The sequence below is a fragment of the Saccopteryx leptura genome, chromosome 2 (genome assembly GCF_036850995.1).
Source record: "Saccopteryx leptura isolate mSacLep1 chromosome 2, mSacLep1_pri_phased_curated, whole genome shotgun sequence".
Taxonomy (NCBI): Eukaryota; Metazoa; Chordata; class Mammalia; order Chiroptera; family Emballonuridae; genus Saccopteryx; species Saccopteryx leptura.
Window position 1 is genome coordinate 249,122,958 of NC_089504.1, and position 18,481 is coordinate 249,141,438.

Genomic DNA, 18,481 nt, shown 5'->3' on the forward strand with positions numbered 1-18,481 from the left:
TTTGGCGTCTGCTTCCCTGGCTCAGCATCATGTTGTCAGGGCTCATCCACGTTGTAGCAGGTGCCGGGTTCCTTTTCATGGCTGCATAATATTCCATGGTGTGGACGGACCACGTTTTCTTTATCCATTCACCCAGTGACGGGCACTTGGGTTGTTCCCACCTTTTGGCTGTTAGAAAGAGTGCCACTGTGAGCACGCGTGTTCAGATATCCGAGCGCCTGTTTTCAGTGCTTGGGGGTTGGTATCTGGGGGTGGAATCACTGAGCCTGTCATATGGTGACTCTGCGTTTTACACGTGAGCAGCTGTGAGGCTGTTTCCACAGTGGCCGCCCCATTATGCACCCCCACCAGCTGTGCACAAGGGTCCTTGTGTCCTTCCTCGGGGACCAGAGTTCTGTACATACCGGACCAGGCAATGCCTGGCCTCATTTCCTGTCTGAGTGCCATGTTTCTTTTTTATGCTGAGGGTGGCATCTTCAACTGATCCTTTTCATGCCTCTTTCCTGTCCCCTGGATGGGGCAACCTCTTGGGCTTCCACAACCCCCACAAGGCCCTCCCCATGATGCTTTCTACCACCTGGGGGGACCTTGCCCACCTCCAGGTGAGGAGCAGGCTCTGCCGATTCCAACCACTGCTGCCCAGACCCGTGTCGCATTCCCATCACAGGGGGCACCCTGAGACAGCCTGCTTCCCCATGCACGATGAACAGAAAACTATTGCCTGGGGCAACACACCGGGCTCTTGCTTCGGGGCACTTGAGAAAATAACAGGACATTTAGTTTTCAAAGGAAAGCCACTGACTGCCAATGGAAAGGGGACCTCTGCTCTGGGGACACATGGTGACTACCTGCTTTGGACTAAAGTGGTTCTTTCTGTATCCCCTCCCCCCCAGAATCAAGGCGGCAGCAGGTGTGAAAATCGTGGCTGTGAGGGTCAGCAGCGAAGACCAGTGGGCAGTCCAGGAAGACATAGATAATGATGGCATGCAGGCAACGGCCACGCTTACCTGTGTGGGCCATCCCGCGGACACGCAGAGCAGGTAAGCACTGAGGGGTCTCCAGGTGCCTCGGCAGTGGTGGTTTGGGGCAGCCACCAAAGCTGACAGCAAATGAATGTGGGTGTGAGCCTGCGCCTCTGATGACAAACGTGCCCTCCTGAGCTCCTCGGCGGCGGAGCTGGGCCGCGTGGGGTCCCCGTGGCTGCGTTCCAGGGAGGTGCCACCGTACTGGGCGTTCATTCCTGACACTCCTTAGACTCCAATGACCTAATTAGCTTGGTCGTTTCCGAAATGACCTGAACTCACATTTGTCATCATGCCGGGTACGATAACCATATTTGAAGAATCCATTCTTCTTATTATTGTTATTGTTCGCGGTGCAGAGTTGGGGAACAAGATGGGGACAATAGAAATGATTTAAAAGGCAAGGGGGAACTGTCCCTTTTTAACGAGCGTGCTGACGGCGGCAATGGCTGCTGAGTAATTGTCTCTTAGTGCTTAAGCGCAGTCATTTTGCTGATGTCCCCCCTGGGGATTGGCATATGGCTTTGCACGTTAAGGTGAGTGAACTCATCATTGATGGCTGCATGTCTCTGGCTCAGACTCCAGCCCTGGGTTTTATGGGCTGAGCTGGCCTGCAGGGTTGGGGGGGGGGGTCCGGGCAGAGGGAGGGTGTTGCTAATCGCTGTGTGCCAACAGACAGAAAGATCTCTCAGCGCTATGGTCTCTTTGCTCCTTTTACTGATCTGATATGTATTGCCTCTTGTCATAACTGTTCTTTCTTCTTTTCTTCTCTGGTATTTAAAACCCTTTGAGGTCCACAGTGGTAGGCACAGAGGGGGGATGAGTGAATGGATGAATGAATGAATGAATGAATGAGGGGCGGGGGGATGGATGGGAGCAAGGGAAAGGGAGAAATCGGGCAGAGCTTGCCTTTCCCAAACATGGAATTTCTGGCTTGCTGAGTGCTGTCTCTGCCCGAGTGACCCCAGCTAAGCTCAGCTAGAACTCTGTCCTGCCTGCTTTTGATGGTCTCTTTCCAAGGAAAAGAAGTGACTCAGGTTGAGTGGCCAAGAGCCTCCTACTGGGAATATTGATCAAGTGACATGGGGGCCTTTCGCTCCAAACTCAACGTTTTTGATGGAGGTTTTCATCGGCACCTCACGTGACCCACAGTTTCCCTGGAAGGCTGTATCTGCCTGCCATGCATTCCCATGTCCTGAGTTGTCAAAGGTGCAGAGAGCCTGGGCTATTGATATGTGCTCAGGGGCTTTCCACTACAAGTAACAGAATGCCCACTAAAAGTGGCTGTGACAAGAGGGTTTTATCATCTCACCTGACACAAAACTTTAGAGGCAAGTGGTTGTACGCCTGGTTAATCCAAAAGCACAATTGTGTCGTCTAAGCGTGTCTTGTCTTTCCACTGTACTGTGCCCCCCACCCCTCCCCACCCCACCCCACCCTCAGCTATCATTCTTCAGCTTCTTTCCTAATGGTGGCAAGATGGCTGCAGCAGATCCGACCATCACAGACTCACCCATTTATATACAGAGGCCGGAAGGGAGGGGGGCTTCTCCTCATGTACGTTTTTTTTTTTTAACCAGGGAAGAAAACCTTTCCAATGATGCCCCTGGAGTCTTCCTTTGGAATCCATCAGTAAGCAGAGGGGTCTATGCCTTTGCCCATAAAAAAAACCAGGGTGGGCTGGGAAAGTGGACATCTGGAGTCATTTCCAGGCTTTGTCGTGGGAGGACACTGCTTGGCTAGCAGTATCCGCTGTGCTCTTCAGAGGTGGTATCGCTCCTGGGTTGAGGCCTGATCTCTGTGCTGCACGGGGCCCTGTGTATTAGTTAGTGTTCCCACGGGAGACCTCCTTCTGGTGGCTGGGGTGCTCCTCAGGTGGATTTTGCCCAGTCGATGCTGTCAGGTGCCATACTAATGAAGGCCAAGTAGAAAAGGGGCTGAGGTTCCTCCTGTATATGGACAGGTTCAGGGGCGTCTGCATCCAGGTGTGCAAGCAGCTGTATCTTTAGCACCCTACCTTTGGTCTTTCCTTGGGGTTGGCATGACCCCTGGGGGGCTCTTCCTTCCTGGTGGCAGGTTGGCCACCAGCTTCCTGCAGTGCCCCTCACATCAGGGAGAAAGCTGCTTCCCCCTGCAGGTCCCAGCACAAGTCCTGGGGATACTGTCACTGCATCCGGTGTAATTTGGATCACGGACCCTCCGGAACCAATCTCTGTAGGCAGCCCTGGAAGTGGGTGCTAGAGGAGCCCACCAGAGTGACATGGCTTCGAGTGTGGGAGGGGCTTCTCAGCCAGGGTGGGGGATGCTGGAAGGGCAGAACAAGGGATTGAGGCAGTCACCATGGCCCTCTGCTCTGCAGGAAAGATGCTCATATTGACGCCTTCAGACACCGAGTCTGGGTACCTAATGGTGGTACCGTAGTCTGTGCATAGGAAGTAAACTTTGTTGAAATATGGAACCGACCAATGGAATGCTTTAAAATCCCAGGAAAAACACAGGCTGTGCTTATCACTTTCGGTTTGTGAGGGAATCAGTTTTGCATTCTCTTTAGAAGAGAGGAGAAAGGTTACAAGGGAAGAGAAGCCGTTACATAAGCAGAGTTACATAATTACCAGCCAGCTCACATTCCAGAGGCGTCCTGTCTCCTTCCTATTACAACCCACCCTGGGCTGTCAGGGGGACGCCCGCGAGCTCAGCTCAGCTCCTGTCCCCATAAAACCCGCTCCTCCGTAATCTAAATAAATAATGGCTTCCTTTTAGACTCCTTTGTTGAATTGTGACAGCAAATGAGGTGTGAAATCTGGGCTCACGGACCATGTGCGTGCGTGCGGGTCGACAGGACGGATAGGCGAATCTATCCCCAACAAAGCCTCCTGTGGAGAGCAGTAATCTCTGGATTGTGACAACCTTGGGTGGGATAGAGAGTTGTTTAATAGAATATAATGTACAAACTGCCTGAAATTCTGTGATAAGCATTAAAAAAATGTGTTGTATGGGGAAAGCCCTGACGTGCTCAGCTAGCAAGTGAGGCTGTTGAGGTCTTAATTGAAAATATTTTAATGAACGTTCATTGTGAGGAAATGGAAGGAAAGAAGATGAGAACCACCAGATAGAGTCCGGTGTTGCCAGAGAGAAGAGATTAGGGGAAAAATAAGCAAGTTTGAAAGTGTTGGGGACAGATAACGTGGACCCAAAGGGACAGAAAATAAAGCGAGGTGACAGAACATGATTTGCATGGAAACCATGTGTGGATGGCCGGAGAGCTTGCGACAAGTTTGCTCCTTGAAGGGTTTCTGCCTGGCTGGGCGGAGGGGGGACCCAAACCTCGGAGAAATAAGCTACAATGTATATATTTATTACTTTAGCAGAAACCACAATATGGAGCTCGTCCTCCCTCACCTGAAGGCTGGAACGGAGGCGGAGGGAAGCTCTGTGGTGCTCGTGGAGGGAGGGGCTTGTGCTTCCACCAATAGAAAGGCTATGTCCCTAAAAGAGATCTCTTCGCAGACACAGACTGCATGCAGCCCACATCATTATAACCCAGCCTTGGGGGAGTGGGGGTGAGATTTAACAGCTGAACATTAAGCAACAGACAATGTTCATAGAAGAAAGTCTTTGTGTCACATGTCATTTCATGGATTTGTCAAATATGAGCCAGGTTAGATCTTTCATTGCAGTTAAGGATTCGTATTTGAGTAAAAAAGAAAAATAAGAAAAGAAAAAGAATTTTATACACACACACACACACACACACACATGCAATGGAATATTATTGAGCAATAAAAAAAGGAATAAAATTTTGCCGTTTGCAACAACATGGATGAAACTAGAGGGTATTATGCTCAGTGAAATAAGTCCAACAGAGAAAGACAAATACCATATGTCTTCACTTATATGTGGAATCTAAAAAGAACCCCCCTCAAAAGAATAAACAAAAATTGGAAATGAACCCATTGATACAGAGAAGAAGCTGATGGTTGCCACAGGGGTGGGGGGTGTTGGTACTAAAAGGGGATGAGGGACACAACAAATAAAGAAAATGAAGACTTTTCTTGCCTGACCAGGCAGTGGCGCAGTGGATAGAGCGTCGGACTGAGACACAGAGGATCCAGGTTCGATACACTGAGGTCGCCAGCTTGAGTGCGGGCTCATCCAGCTTGAGTGTGGGGTCACTGGCTTGAGCGTGGGGTCACTCACTGTGCTGTAGCCCCCTGGTCAAGGCACATATGAGAAATCAATCAATGAACGACTAAGAATTGATGCTTCTCATCTCTCTCCCTTCCTGTCTGCCTGTCCCTATCAAGACAGTTCAGTGGTGATAGCAGCTGCCTCTGTACCAGATCCAGTTCATGGTTTCTTATCTTCTGTAAAAGGTTTTATTGAGAGGTACAGGAACACATGGGACCTTTTTGTATGACTTTGAGGACAGTTTTGTGTGATTCTGTTGTTTATCCCTTGTTTTTTTAAAAACAAACCAAAAAAACACGTAATACTTATTACGTGCCAGACACAGTGATAAATCTCTTCGGAACACAAACTTAAAAAAAAAAATCAGGAATATGCGAACCCTGTCAGCAGGTAACTATCTTTATACCCATTTAACAGATGTGTACATCGAGGCACAGTTCACATGACTTCCCCACGGCCCAGAACCAGAAGTAACCAAAGCAACTAGCCCTTGGGTCCAGGCTAAGCCAGGCAGTGCCCACAGCTCTAAGAGACCACCTGGCATGGGCAGTTCGGGCTGTAGTGGGGGGAAAGCGTGGCCCCTCCAAGGATGAGGGCCCACCCCAGTTCCCGGAACTTGTGAACTGGATCTTGTTTGGAAAAACGTCTTTGCAGGTATAAGTAAGAGTCTTGGGTTGAGATCATTCTGGATGGGCCCTCCTTCCCACGACGTGTCCTTGCAGGACAGACACACCTAGAAGTGCAGGTGCTGCAGAGACAGGCTGAGACGGGAGGGAGGTACGCGGGAGCCCCTAGGAGCTGGAAGACACCATGAAGCACCCCTCCCCCCGGAGCCTGGGGAGGAGGGAGCGCAGTCCAGCCCACGTTGATGGTGGAGCTCTGGCTTCCAGAAAGGCAAAGACTCAATCTCCACTTGTTTTAAGCCATCGAGTTTGTGGTCATTTTTCAGAGCAGCCTTGGAAAACCAACCCAGGGGCTCGAGGACTCCTGGTTGAGTGAGCAAGTCCAGGCTTCTCGGTACTGGGGGCATCTCAGAACAGCCTGGGAGGCTTAAAAGGTACCTATCCTGAGCCCCTGCCCTCAGGGGGGCACCGGCATGGGCCGTTTTAGAGAAAACCCACCCAGGTGATTTCAATGGGGAGCTGGGGTGCAGAATTACTGACACAGGAAGGAATGGTACAGGAATGAATTCAAACAACCATAAGAAGACCAAGGTATTGTATTTCAAACTGTTTTGGGGTTTGAACATAAGGGATTTGGAAAGGCACAGTTCCTGGATTTGCACTAGTTTTTGCTACTGAACGCCCAGAGATGTCCATGGAGCAGCTACCACCGGGGTTCAGAACCGGGATCTGAGGTGGAGGAGACATCTATCTGTAGTTGGGGCTGGCAGGCGGCAGCAGAGTCTGCCTATAGGAAATGGAGAACCCTCCCCGCACCGCACAAAGGGTGCGGGCCAGGTGAAGAAGAACAAGAGAGAAGAAAGAAAAAAGAAATATTTTAAAAACACTTCCACTCTTTTTCTAACCATTGGGAAACCCTTGGTGAATTGATGCTACTGGCCAGTGTGGAAGGCTTTTCACTTTGAAAGGAAGAGCTAGCTAGCTAGCTGTTCCGCTGTAGAAAATGTCAAAAATACAGTAAAACGGAGAAGAAAGAAGTCACCCCTGAATCTACATTATGATTCAAAGGCAGGCAGGGCTGACCTGTTGATGTGTGCAGTTGTGTGGATGAGGTCACACGTCTATATGTATGTACAGACGTGGGAAACTTTGTCAGGACTAGAATTTTTGTGTCGCTTTGAAAGCCGTTGTCTTCTGCAAAAGAGTGGCAAAAATATACGACATATTTAACTATAACAATAAATACCCATCCCTTTGAAACACTGATAAAAGTGTGGTGGACTGCCTTCCTCCCTTAATACAAATATGCCCACAAAAGTAACTTTTTTTTTTTCTGACAGTTGCAGCTCACCTGGAGCTTTTCAATGAACCTGTCACTTTAGCTGTGATACTTAATAGCGGTGTAACAGTCTATTGATATTACAGCGGTAGAATCTATTTATTCTCTGTGTTTCATTCCCCCCCCTCGTTTAACAATGGCTGCTGGCGATCAGTTATGATGTTTTGTATTTCCCTCCCCCCTTTTAAGCATCCCCCCCCTTTTTTTTTGAAACATAAAACATCAGTTAAATATTCCTGTTGGTAATTGTTAAGAGAGAAGGCTAGAAGCAAAAGGGTAGGTCAGAAGATGTGAGTAAGCTTTTAAGTTTTTTGATGCTTTTGTGAAATGTTCCTGCCAGTTTCCTCTGCCAGCCAGCCCTGTGTGAGAGAGCCAGTGCTCCAACACGCATGCACGTGTGCGCACGCGCACGCACATGCACACCCCACCGATCTCTTCACTCTCTTTATATTCCGCCTTTTCCCGAATGTCGCAGAGTTGGAACCATACAGTGTGTGGCCTTTTCAGACTGGCTCCTTTCACTGAGTAATTGCATTTATGTTTCATCCATGTCTTTTCATGGCTTGGCAGCTCATTTTTATTTTATTTTTTTTAGCACTGAATAATATTCCATTGTCTGGAAGGACCACAGGTTACTTATCCATCACCTGCTGAAGGACATCTTGCTTGCTTCCAAGTGTTAATTATGAATAAAGCTGCTGTCAACATCCATGTGTAATTTCTTGTATGTGTGTGTGTGTGGGGAGGGGGCACAAGTTTTCAACTCTTTTGGGTAAAGACCAGAGAGTGTGATTGCTGGATCGTGTAGAAAGAGCAGGTTGAGGTTTGTACAAAAACTGCCAAACTGTCTTCCCAAGTGGCTGCCGCATTTTGCGTTCCCACCGGCAACAGAGGAGGGTTCCTGTTGCTTCATCTCCTCACCTTTCCTTGCTCGTCAGTGGTTTGGATTTGAGCTCTTCTATCAGGTATATTGTGGTAGCTCATTGTTTTAGTTTGCAGCTCCCTAATAACATTGTTTAGAGCATCTTCCTTCTGGGTATCTTCTTGAGTGAGGCATCTGTTCTGATCTTTTGCCCCCCTTTTTTATATTTGGGTGTCTTGTTTTCTTATCATCGTATATTTTAGATACCAGTCCTTTATTCGTTATGTGCTTTGCAAGTATCTTCTTGCTATCCATGGCTTGTCTTCTCCTTCACGCTATCAAATATATGCTTTTTTAAAAGCATATACGCATGTGCATATGAGAGAGAGAGAGAGAGAGAGAGAGACAGGAAGGGAGAGAGATGAGTAGCATCAATTCTTTACTGAAGCTCCTTAGTTGTCCATTGATTGCTTTCTCATATGTGCCTTGACCAGGGGTCGCCAGCCAGGCCAGTGACCCATTGCTCAAGGCAGTGATCATGGGGTCATGTCTATGATCCCACGCTCAAGCCAATGACCACGTGCTCAAGCTGGTGACCCCGCGCTCAAGCTGGATGAGCCCGCACTCAAGCCGGTGACTTTGGGGTTTTGAACCTGGGTCCTCAGTGTCCCAGACTGATATTCTACCCACTGTACTACTGCCAGGCCAGGCTCAAATATACATTTTTTGAGTAGTGATACCCTGTCTGGAATGAATTCACAGGAGACATGCCAATGTGGAAGGGGTTATTCTCTAGGAAGGAGACCCTACTGAGTGCAACACTGATTGAGCACCTACTGCATGGGTCGGGCAACTTTTTGGCTGAGAGAGCCATGAACACCACATATTTTAAAATGTAATTCCGTGAGAGCCATACAACAACCCGTGTATGTTACGCATTATCCAATAAAAATTTGGTGTTGTCCCGGAGGACAGCTGTGATTGGCTCCAGCCACCCGCAACCATGAACATGAGCAGTAGGAAATGAATGGATTGTAATACATGAGAATGTTTTATATTTTTAACGTTTTTTTGTTTTTTTTTTTTAATTAAAGATTTGTCTGCGAGCCAGATGCAGCCATCAAAAGAGCCACATCTGGCTTGTGAGCCATAGGTTCCTGACCCCTGACCTACTTTGTGCCAGGTCTCATGCTGTGTGTTCCCTTCCTTAATCATCAAACTATCTCCATGAAGAAGGCAGCTTTGTTAGCCCCACTGACAGATGGGACCGTGAGGCTCACAGAACTCTGACTAAGGGACCTGGGACCTGAACCCAGACTTTAGCACTCTATAAATACATGTCAGGTAATCCTAAGCACAGGACCTCTTTCTCAGCACCGGTGTGACCTCAAAAAGAGACGGGAATGTTGCCTAAGAGAAACTCTGCTGAAGGTCAACACTTTGTCAGGATTCTGGCGGCCTTCCCCTGGTCCCCCAATTAAGGCTTTGTTATTGTTCCCGTCTGTGGGAAGCTCAGCCTTCCTCTCCCCTTGGCCGGATTTCATGCCTTGCCGGAACTTTGTGGAATGGAAATAGAGAAATTTCTCTCGGAAACTGCAAGTGACATTGAGACCCCAAACTGCCTTTTCTTACGGAGTATGGCTTTTATTTCTACCATGCGGTGTAACTTCTGCAGACCCCTTACGCCGGCAGAAGTTGAGTCAGAGGAAATCAGATGCTCTCTCCAAAGATCGCCAGCACGGCGGTTTTAAGTCGGAGCCCTGGTGGCACATTTCTGACAGGTCGGTTGGCCAAACCGACCGAGGGTGACTTGCAGAGTGGACGCCGAGGGGAACGGCGCTGTCTTCGGCCTTTCATGTCGGTATTTTTATTTGTTAGAAATCCCAGCCACTCCTAAATCATTTTGATCTGTTTGTTTTGACGTATTTATTAACTTTTTTGGGGTGGGGGACAATATATTTATTATTACAGCGTATGTCATTGACCAAATTGGCCATCGAAACCACAAAACCTTCCTCTGACCTGGTGGCGGCTCAAACGCCTCCCTCCATGTATCCCCCCATACTGCCGCATGGCATCTTAGAAGAAATTCCTTATGGTTTCAAAGCGTTCATGTGCTGCAGCCTGCCTTCAGGAAGGCACCGGACCTGGCCGCGCCCTCTGAGCTGACCTTTAAGGTGTTCTGCCCAGTCGGCTCTCCCTTTCTGCTTGAGAAGGAGCCTCTGTGTCTTTTGAAAGGACATTTTCATTTGGGGTTTATCTGGTTTTGTGGCCAGCGTCCTGTTTTGCTTTCCAGAGGGACCAGCTCCAAGCAGCTGCAAGTGCTGTGGCCGTGAGCAGTTTGCAGCCTGTGTCTGGATGAGGTTGTTTCTGGGGGTGGGACACGGTGCATAGTCTCCCACCCCCACAATGTTCCTCTGTCTTACCCTATGATCAGATATTTATATATTTATTTGTTTATTTATTTAAGTGAGGGGAGGGGTGTTAGAGAGATAGACTCCCACATGCGCCCTGATTGGGATCCACCTGGCAACCCCCCCATCTGAGGCCAATGCTCAGACCAACAGAGCTATTCTCAGTGCCTGGGACAGATACTCGAACCAATCAAGCCACTGGCTATAAGAGGGGAAGAGAGAGAGAAGGGGGAGAGGAAGGGGTGGAGACACAGATGGGCACTTCTCCTGTGTGCCCTGACTGGGAATCAAACCTGGGATGTCCACATGCCAGATTAATGCTCTATCCACTGAGCCAACTAGTTAGGGCCCAGATGATCCGATTAAAAAAATTAGTAGAGTTTATTATTCAGGACAGTGTTCGATTTATAGAAGGATTGAGCAGGTAATACAGAGATTCCCCATGAGAGCTGCCCACCCCTCCACACGCAGTTTCCCCTTGTCTTAACACCTTACGCTAGTATGGTACACATGTCACAATTAATGGGTCGATATGGATATTTTATTATTAGCTAAACTCTGTCATACTCTATTCAGATTTCTTTAGCTTTTACCTAACTAAATTTATGTCCCTGAATCCCATCCAGGACATGATGTTAAAATTTGTCATCATGTCCCCTTAGGCTCCTCTTGGCTAGGACAGTGTCTCAGACTTCTTTTGTGCTTGACAAGCTGGTCTGTTTGGGGGAAGACTGGTCAGGGGTAGTGGGCATGTCCCCCTATTGTAATTTGCCTGATTTTTTCCCCTGTTGATGAGATTGGGGTGATAGGTGTTATTTGGGGGAAAGACCCCAAAGTGCCACTTCCATCACATCGTGTCAAGAATACGTGCTAGCAACATGACTTAAAATGTTGAGGCTACTGGCCCTGGCTGCTTAGCTCAGTGGTAGAGCATTGGCCCGGCATGTGGATGTCCCGGGTTTGATTCCCAGTCAGGGCACACAGGAGAAGTGCCCATCTGCTTCTTTCCCCCTCCCCCTCTCTCTTCTCTTCCCCTCCAGCAGCCAGGGCTCAGTTAGAGCAAGTTGGCCCCGGGTGCTGAGGATGGCTCCATGGCCTCCACCTCAGACGCTAGAATGGCTCTAGTTACAGTGGAGCAACACCCCAGATGGGCAGAGCATCGCCCCCTGGTGGGCATGTTGGGTGGATCCCGGTCGGGCACATGCGAGAGTCTGTCTCTCTGCCTTGCCTCCTCTCACTGAAATTTAAAAAAAGTGTTGAGGCTGGCTTTGATCATCTTTCTGAGTGACTAACCTGTGAGCCGTTCCCAGCATACTTGAAAACAGACTATATTGTTACAAACACCCATCTACCTACCATATAACTGTGTCCCCGTGGCTGTTTCCCCAAGTTTGCCGCAAAGCTTAAAAAGACAAAAGCAAAACCAATAACCCTCTCCCTGTTGTGTCCTCCTCCTTCCCTCCTGAGGGTTAGCCACTCTCCTGAGTGTCACGTGTTTATCCCTCTTATGCGTGGTTGATTCAGTGTCACCGCGCAGGAGGCTGCTGTGGCCTGAATGTCTGTGTCCGCTCTCCTCTCCCCAATTCATGTGCTAAAACCCTAACTCCCAAGGTGATGGTGCTTGGGGTGGAGGTGGGGTCTTTGGGAGGTGGTGAGGTTGTGAGAACAGGGTCCTCATGATGGGACTGGTACCCTGGTGATAGAGGCCCCAGAGGGCTCGCCCACCCCTCCCGCCACGTTAGGACAGATAGAAAGGACGGCCGTCTGTGAACCAGATACTGAATCTTGCCCGCACCTTGACCTTGGATGTGCAGCCTCTGGACTGGGAGAGACGGACGTCTGTTGTTTGTAAGCCTGACTCAGGCTGTGCCCCTGTTCCGGCGGCCCGAACCGAGACCGGCACTTTCCATCGACCCTGAGCTGACGTGTTGTCTCGCCATCTAGATGGTGCTGGGCTCTGAGATTCATACCGGAAACTGCAGTTTGGCTTAGTGCCGTGGTTCCTAAATTAAGCCCTGTCCCTCACCGGTCATTGTAGTTTTTCATATCCACCCCCCGGTGAATAGTATTTCATACTACAGATGCTTCGTAATTTATTTACCCATCCTTCTGTTGATGGATGAACGGTGTTGTACGATTTTGCTCTCCTGGACCAGAATCCCATTGCATGCGGGACCTGTTCGCACGAGTCCCCGGGGACGGTGTTTCCACAGCGGTTGCAACCCATCTATGAGTCATGACCCACGTGCACAACAAATTAGAATAAATGGAACGAGAGCAGATTAACATAGACTAGAGAGGACCCTAGTCTGTAGTATAAAGCAAAACCATTTTGTTGAAACATTAGTGTCTTTTATGTGTGTATGTGGGTGTGTGTTTTTTTCCCTGAATTGTCACACAAAATCTACTTCTTGCCCAGGGCTAGAGCAACCCAGTGTGTTGTCCAGGCTCTGGGGGTCTGTCCGTCTGTGGTGGGGTTAAGTCACCACGTTCTTGGGTATACTGTATCTTCAACTTTGCAACTGTTGCCAAATCACTCTCAGTTCAAAATGCTTGGACCGATTGGCAAGTCTGGGTTTGAGGTTCCAAGGTTTTTAACCTCCTGACTTTTCCAGAAGCCTGTGCCCACCCGTGCACCTTGCTCATTCTGGGCTGAGGTTCTCCAGGCTCGATTTTGTAGATCTGCAGTTGGCGTTGTTTTGGGGGGGCCGCTCATCTTCTCACACCTGCGGTTTAATTTCTCTGCTGCCGGGAGGCAGAATTAAGTTATCCTTCCCTGTAGAAGAGTGACTTAAGCAGGAAATAATGAATGCGCAGGGCTGGTATTAGACGGGTGCGGGTACGCTGATGGAGCGACTGTCACTCGCATCTTGCAATGAAGGGAAAGAAGATGATAGTTAATCACTTTCAAAAAATAAAAACAGTGGAGTGATGAATGGGGCGCATTGTGATGCTGAGCACTCCGGTTCCCAGGGAATACAGGGGCCTTGCGTCATTCCCCTGATTAGACAGTTGAAGAAGTTTAGTTTTCTTCTTTTTCAAGTTGAGAGAGAGTGAGTTAGAGAGACAGACTCCTGCATGCACCCCAACTGGGATTTACCTGGTGACTCCCATCTGGGGCCAAGCTTGCAGCTGAGCTATTTTTAGCACCTGTGGTGGAGGCTCTATGGAGCCATCCTCAGCTCCTGGGGCCAATATGCTCAAACCAATCGAGCAATGGCTATGGGAGGAGAAGAAAGAGAGAGAGAGAGAGAAGGGAGAGGGAAAGGGGTGGAGAAGCAGATGGGTGCTTCTCCTCTGTGCCCTGACCAGGAATCAAAGCCAAGATATCCACATATTGGACTCTCTACCACTGAGCAAACCGGCCAGGGCCAAAAAATTCTGTTGTCCAGATCTGCTGAACTGTGGCACTCCAGAACCAGTGGCCACCTGGCTCTGGGGCAGTTGGAATCACCTACATGCCCGTGACAAGTCGGCAGTTCACGAACCTGTTTTGTTTGACTTGTCAAGTGTCTTTTTTTCCCCCCTTTCACTTTGGGCCAATATTGAGCACATTTGGGAGATCTGATTTATAAATACACATTTCAGACATCTCTGGAGAAACTGGAAGGTCTCTTTCTGGTCATGTGCACTCTGATGGCTTTGAATGGCACGCTGCTGGAGCCTGACTGTGGGAGTTCAGTTTAGAAGGGGCTCTACTCTCTTGTTTGCCACAGTCCCCTCCGCTCCCTACTGCCTCCCCTCCCCAGTGTGTCTGTGTGGAGGTTTCCCCTCTACTGACAAGCAAGGCTCTGATGCTACTGGGGCGTTCTACAATCCAGCTCCATCCTGATACTATCTACCTGGAGAGGCGTCAGGTCCCCCAGGTGAAGGGCTCTGTCCTGCAAGACTGTCCTTCATTTCAGACACCAGCCAGAAGTCAGGTTGTCACCTGGGCTTCTGACCACCCAGCTATAGATCAGAGGTTCCCACATCCCCCTCCTTGGGTTGGATTAACTCAGGAAATGAGTTGGCTTATTATGTGACCTGTTTAATATGAAAAGATATGACTCAGGAACGGCCCAAAGGAAGAGCTGCCCAGGACAGGTGTGCGGAAGGGCATGGTGTGTCCGTGACCTCTCTGGGCACCCCCTTCCCTCAAATCTCCATGTGTTTACCAACCTGGAAGCTCTCCAAACCCTGTCCTTTGTTGTTGTTTTTTTTAATGGAGGTTCAGTTACACAGACATGATTGATTAAAAATCATTGGCCATTAGTGATTGATTCAACCTCCAGCCCATCCTCCCCCCCCCCCCCGCCCCGTCTCTGGGGAGGGACGGAAAGTTCCCACCCTCTGATCACATGGTTGATTTCCCTGCTCCGTTCCCTTCCTCAGGGGCTTCCTCAAAGTCACCCCATTAATGTAAGAAGACACCTACCTGTACTGCTGCATCTCTTCTGAAATTCCAAGGTCCTAGGAGCTCTGTGTCAGAAATAGGGACCAGGACTGAATCTGTTTTATTATTATTATTATTATTATTATTATTATTCAGTCTCTCACTGGGGTTGGCTGTTAGTTGGCATTTCTCATTAAGTACCCAGTAGGGTTTTTTTCTTATCGGAGAAAAGTATTTCTTGATATTATCATTGATTTGCTCTGTGACCTTAAACAAGTTCAACTCCTTGTGCCTCAGTTTCCTCAGCTTTACAGTAGGGAAACTTTTGTATTTACCCCTAAAGGCCCCTTGTGCACTAAGGCTATCTTTAGATTTAAGTGGAGGTGCTTGCAGGAGTTTCTGGGCAGAGCCTGGCACGGAGTTCATGACCTCCAAGTGTTGTCTGAACTCGTGTCATGCGTATCCACTCTGTATCAAGATGAGCAAAGAGAGAGAAATGTGTTTGGAGATAAAGGAGGAAGCCAGTTTCTTTGTAACAAACGATATTCTTTTATGATTCACATGCAAACAACAGATGGAGGTATTGAAAGAAACAATGTAAACCACGCATTAGGAATATGCCTTCTATCTCTGGGATAAAGACACAGAAAAGATATGTGATGGAAAGCCGTCACAAACCGATGAGAGGGCTTAGGTGTCAGCGGGGTTTTCCATGTGCAGACAGGCTGAGCGCTGCTTCCGTGAGGCGCACCTGCGTCATGCCTACGGGGTCTCCCTGCCGGGCCGTCAGGCATCTGAGAACCCTCACGCCCCACCACCGGGCTGTGGCAGAAGCCCCCACTGTCACCCCAGAGTGCTCTGGAGAAATCCTGGGTTCAGGAAAAGGGGACTTTCTGGAGGCAGGTGCAGCCTGGGGTGTGGAGGCAGAGACATGAGGTCCCTTGGGTCCCTCCACCTCTGACCAGCCATGTGAATTGAGTCAGGGGACAAAGTCTCTGAATGTCTGTAAAGTGGGGATTCCCTTGCCGGCCCACCAAGGGGATTAAATGAAATAAAATAGAAAAAGCAGCCCAAACTCTGTCAACGTTCTTCTGAACAGTTTCGGCCCTCCCCAGAAATCCACCTCAAGGAGTGAAACCAAATAAACGCAGTGTATTTTGAAGATTTGTCTCCCCACTCTGAAACCAATTTTTTTCACCCAAAATCCACCATTATGTGAAGGAAAATGGACCCCTTAAGGAGAATTTCGAGGCCCGTGGTGCTTTTTGCCGCTGTCATTTGCTAGCTGTGGGACCTCATTCCAGTGACTCAGTCCCTCTGTTGCTCTGTTTCTCATTTGTGACATGGGGAAGAGACTAATACCTACTCCAAGTTCTGCTGTGGGACCGACCGCATGAGGAATTCACCTAAAGTACAGTGCCAGGGACGGAGCCGGCCCTCAGTAAGCGATTCCCCTCACAGGGATAGGAGGATGAAGATCTGGGGCCACACAGGGGGCTCCACCCATCTGAGCGGGAACCTGGGGAAGGGGTTTCCCTCGTCAGGCATAGAACCACGATCTATCCTGTAAGTGGAGTTGTGTTCCGGGCACGTGGAAATGCCCATCTTTGAATGACATCTCCTGATACTAATTTAATTTTTAATTTTTTATTTATTCATTTTAGAGAGGAGAGGGAGAGACAGAGAGAGAGAGAGAGAGAGAGAGAGAGAGAGAGAGAGGAGAGACAGAGAGAGAAGTGGGGGAGGAGCTGGAAGCGTCAACTCCCATATGTGCCTTGACCAGGCAAGCCCAGGGTTTCGAACCGGTGACCTCAGCATTTCCAGGTCAATGCTTTAAACACTGCGCCACCACAGGTCAGGCTCCTGATACTAATTTAAATTGAGTGTGCCAAATGAAGGTGATCTGGGGGTCAGAGTTGGCCCCCTGGTTTCCAACGGCTGACTCTTCCGATACAGGCCGATCCCTCTGAGCTGGGAGAGAGTAGACCAAGTGGAGGGTGTGGCTAACCAAGTCCTCCTTTTCCTGGGATGCCTTTGGATTTCCACGTATCCTTAAGATTCTCTGACATGGTGGTCAGCACCTCAGATCCTGGGGACGTTTCCCGTTGAAAGGCCAGACGAAGAGCCGGGAGCGTCTGAGCAGCCCATCAGAGAGCCGCGTCTGCTTTGGGTTGGGTCACGCTACCCAAGATGTGCCTGTAATATCTGACTTCTGTTGGTTTCCTGTTTACCTGTCCACACCTGGAGGCCCAGATGTGCCAGGGAGGGTGTGCCTTGTGGTTCAGGGGAAGCCCGCCCTTGTCCGACTGTGGTGGGAAGAAGGGAGCCGGTGAGAGGGACATTTAGGAGGCTCCGTGGCTGTAAACATTGTTATTGTGTGCAGGGAGGGACTGTCGGTGACCCTTTTCTCTGCGAGCTTTTACGAGGATGGGGTGAGGTGGAGGCTGATTTGGTCTCCTTTGTGATGACCTGTGGGTTCCTACAAGGGCCTTAAAGTACTGGGATCCCTGCTGGGAAGAATTCACTAGATTTTTGTTTTAAGAGAGTTTCTAGGGAGCCGGGTAACAGTCATTCCCGTGGGCATTTACTCTCACTGTATTTTCTTGCTAATGGGTCTTCTTCCTTAAGCTAGAAAGTGAAATTTACTTTCAATAGAAATAGAAACATTATAATTAAGCATTTTCCACCAAAGCAGATGCAACTGAAGCTAAAAAAAAAAATCCCACAAAACAACAACAGCAACAAAAAAACCCCACACAAAACAACCCGTTGAAACTGAGAAAAATGTTTGTTTCTTTGTTTTCTTAAAACATCTGTTAACAATGATAGTCTTTATTCAATTTGTTTCCTCTGGTGCTTTCGTGACAATAAAATAGAAGGCAGTTGCGCACCATGAAATTGAGCTGGATTAGGCTGGGCCAGGCTGCTGCAAGTGTTGTGTTTGTTCCTTTTTTTCCAGTGGGTAATGAATGTAGTAACATTACCTTCACCGGGGTTGGGAAATGTCCTATCTATTTGGGGTGTCCGCTGGGTAGAAGGGGGTGTGATTTTCCCCCCCATCCCTCCTCTTCTTCTTCTTAAAGGAGAGTAGAGGCCTTTGCCCTCATCTGCATACAAAAGGTTTGGGGTCTGTATCGTGACAAAGCAATCCTATCAGTAGGAGGACATCTCACTTTTCTGCAGGCTTCTCAGTGGGCTTGGAATATATATTTTTTTCTTGATGTCCCTCTGTGTACTTTAAGAAGGAATTCAAGGTCGTTGCGGAAACCGGCAGAGGCAGTACAAAGCAGCCCTGTTCAGGCTGTTTCCGGTTCCACTTAGTGTGCTCATTCTCGGCATGCGTGTTCTCTGCAAACAATTGTCTCTCTCGTTTCTTGGGGCTTAATGTTTGATCGCGGGCGGGAGCTTACAGAGGTAATTGCAAACTTTGGATAAAGCCTTCCCATAGCTCCTCCCTATTTCTTCAGACAAAATGTTAGATCATTTACTTCATGGCCCTCATAGGTCCAGTTAAGGGTGTCTAAATATTTGGCTGTTCTCGGTAATGCTTGAATTTTCGTCATTTAGAAATTATCTTCTTAGGTCCATTTCCAGAAATGATGGTGCCGGTTATAGATATTTTTTAAAAGGCTTACTGCATGCTTTGGAAAACTGCTTT

General features: G+C 48.7%; 2 protein-coding genes across 2 annotated transcripts in view; both read left to right on the plus strand.

Moving 5' to 3' along the window:
• Positions 1–10,710, plus strand: part of AACS (acetoacetyl-CoA synthetase) — a 211,220-nt gene extending 200,510 nt beyond the window's left edge. Inside the window, exon 19 of the transcript XR_010749389.1 lies at positions 10,689–10,710. The gene's annotated coding sequence lies outside the window, so the exon portion shown is untranslated. The remainder of the gene's footprint in view (positions 1–10,688) is intronic.
• TMEM132B (transmembrane protein 132B) overlaps positions 1–18,481 on the plus strand; it is a 235,284-nt gene that overhangs the window by 139,461 nt on the left and 77,342 nt on the right. Inside the window, exon 3 of the mRNA XM_066371179.1 lies at positions 894–1,040. Within this exon, the coding sequence (XP_066227276.1) occupies positions 894–1,040 (147 nt within the window). The remainder of the gene's footprint in view (positions 1–893; positions 1,041–18,481) is intronic.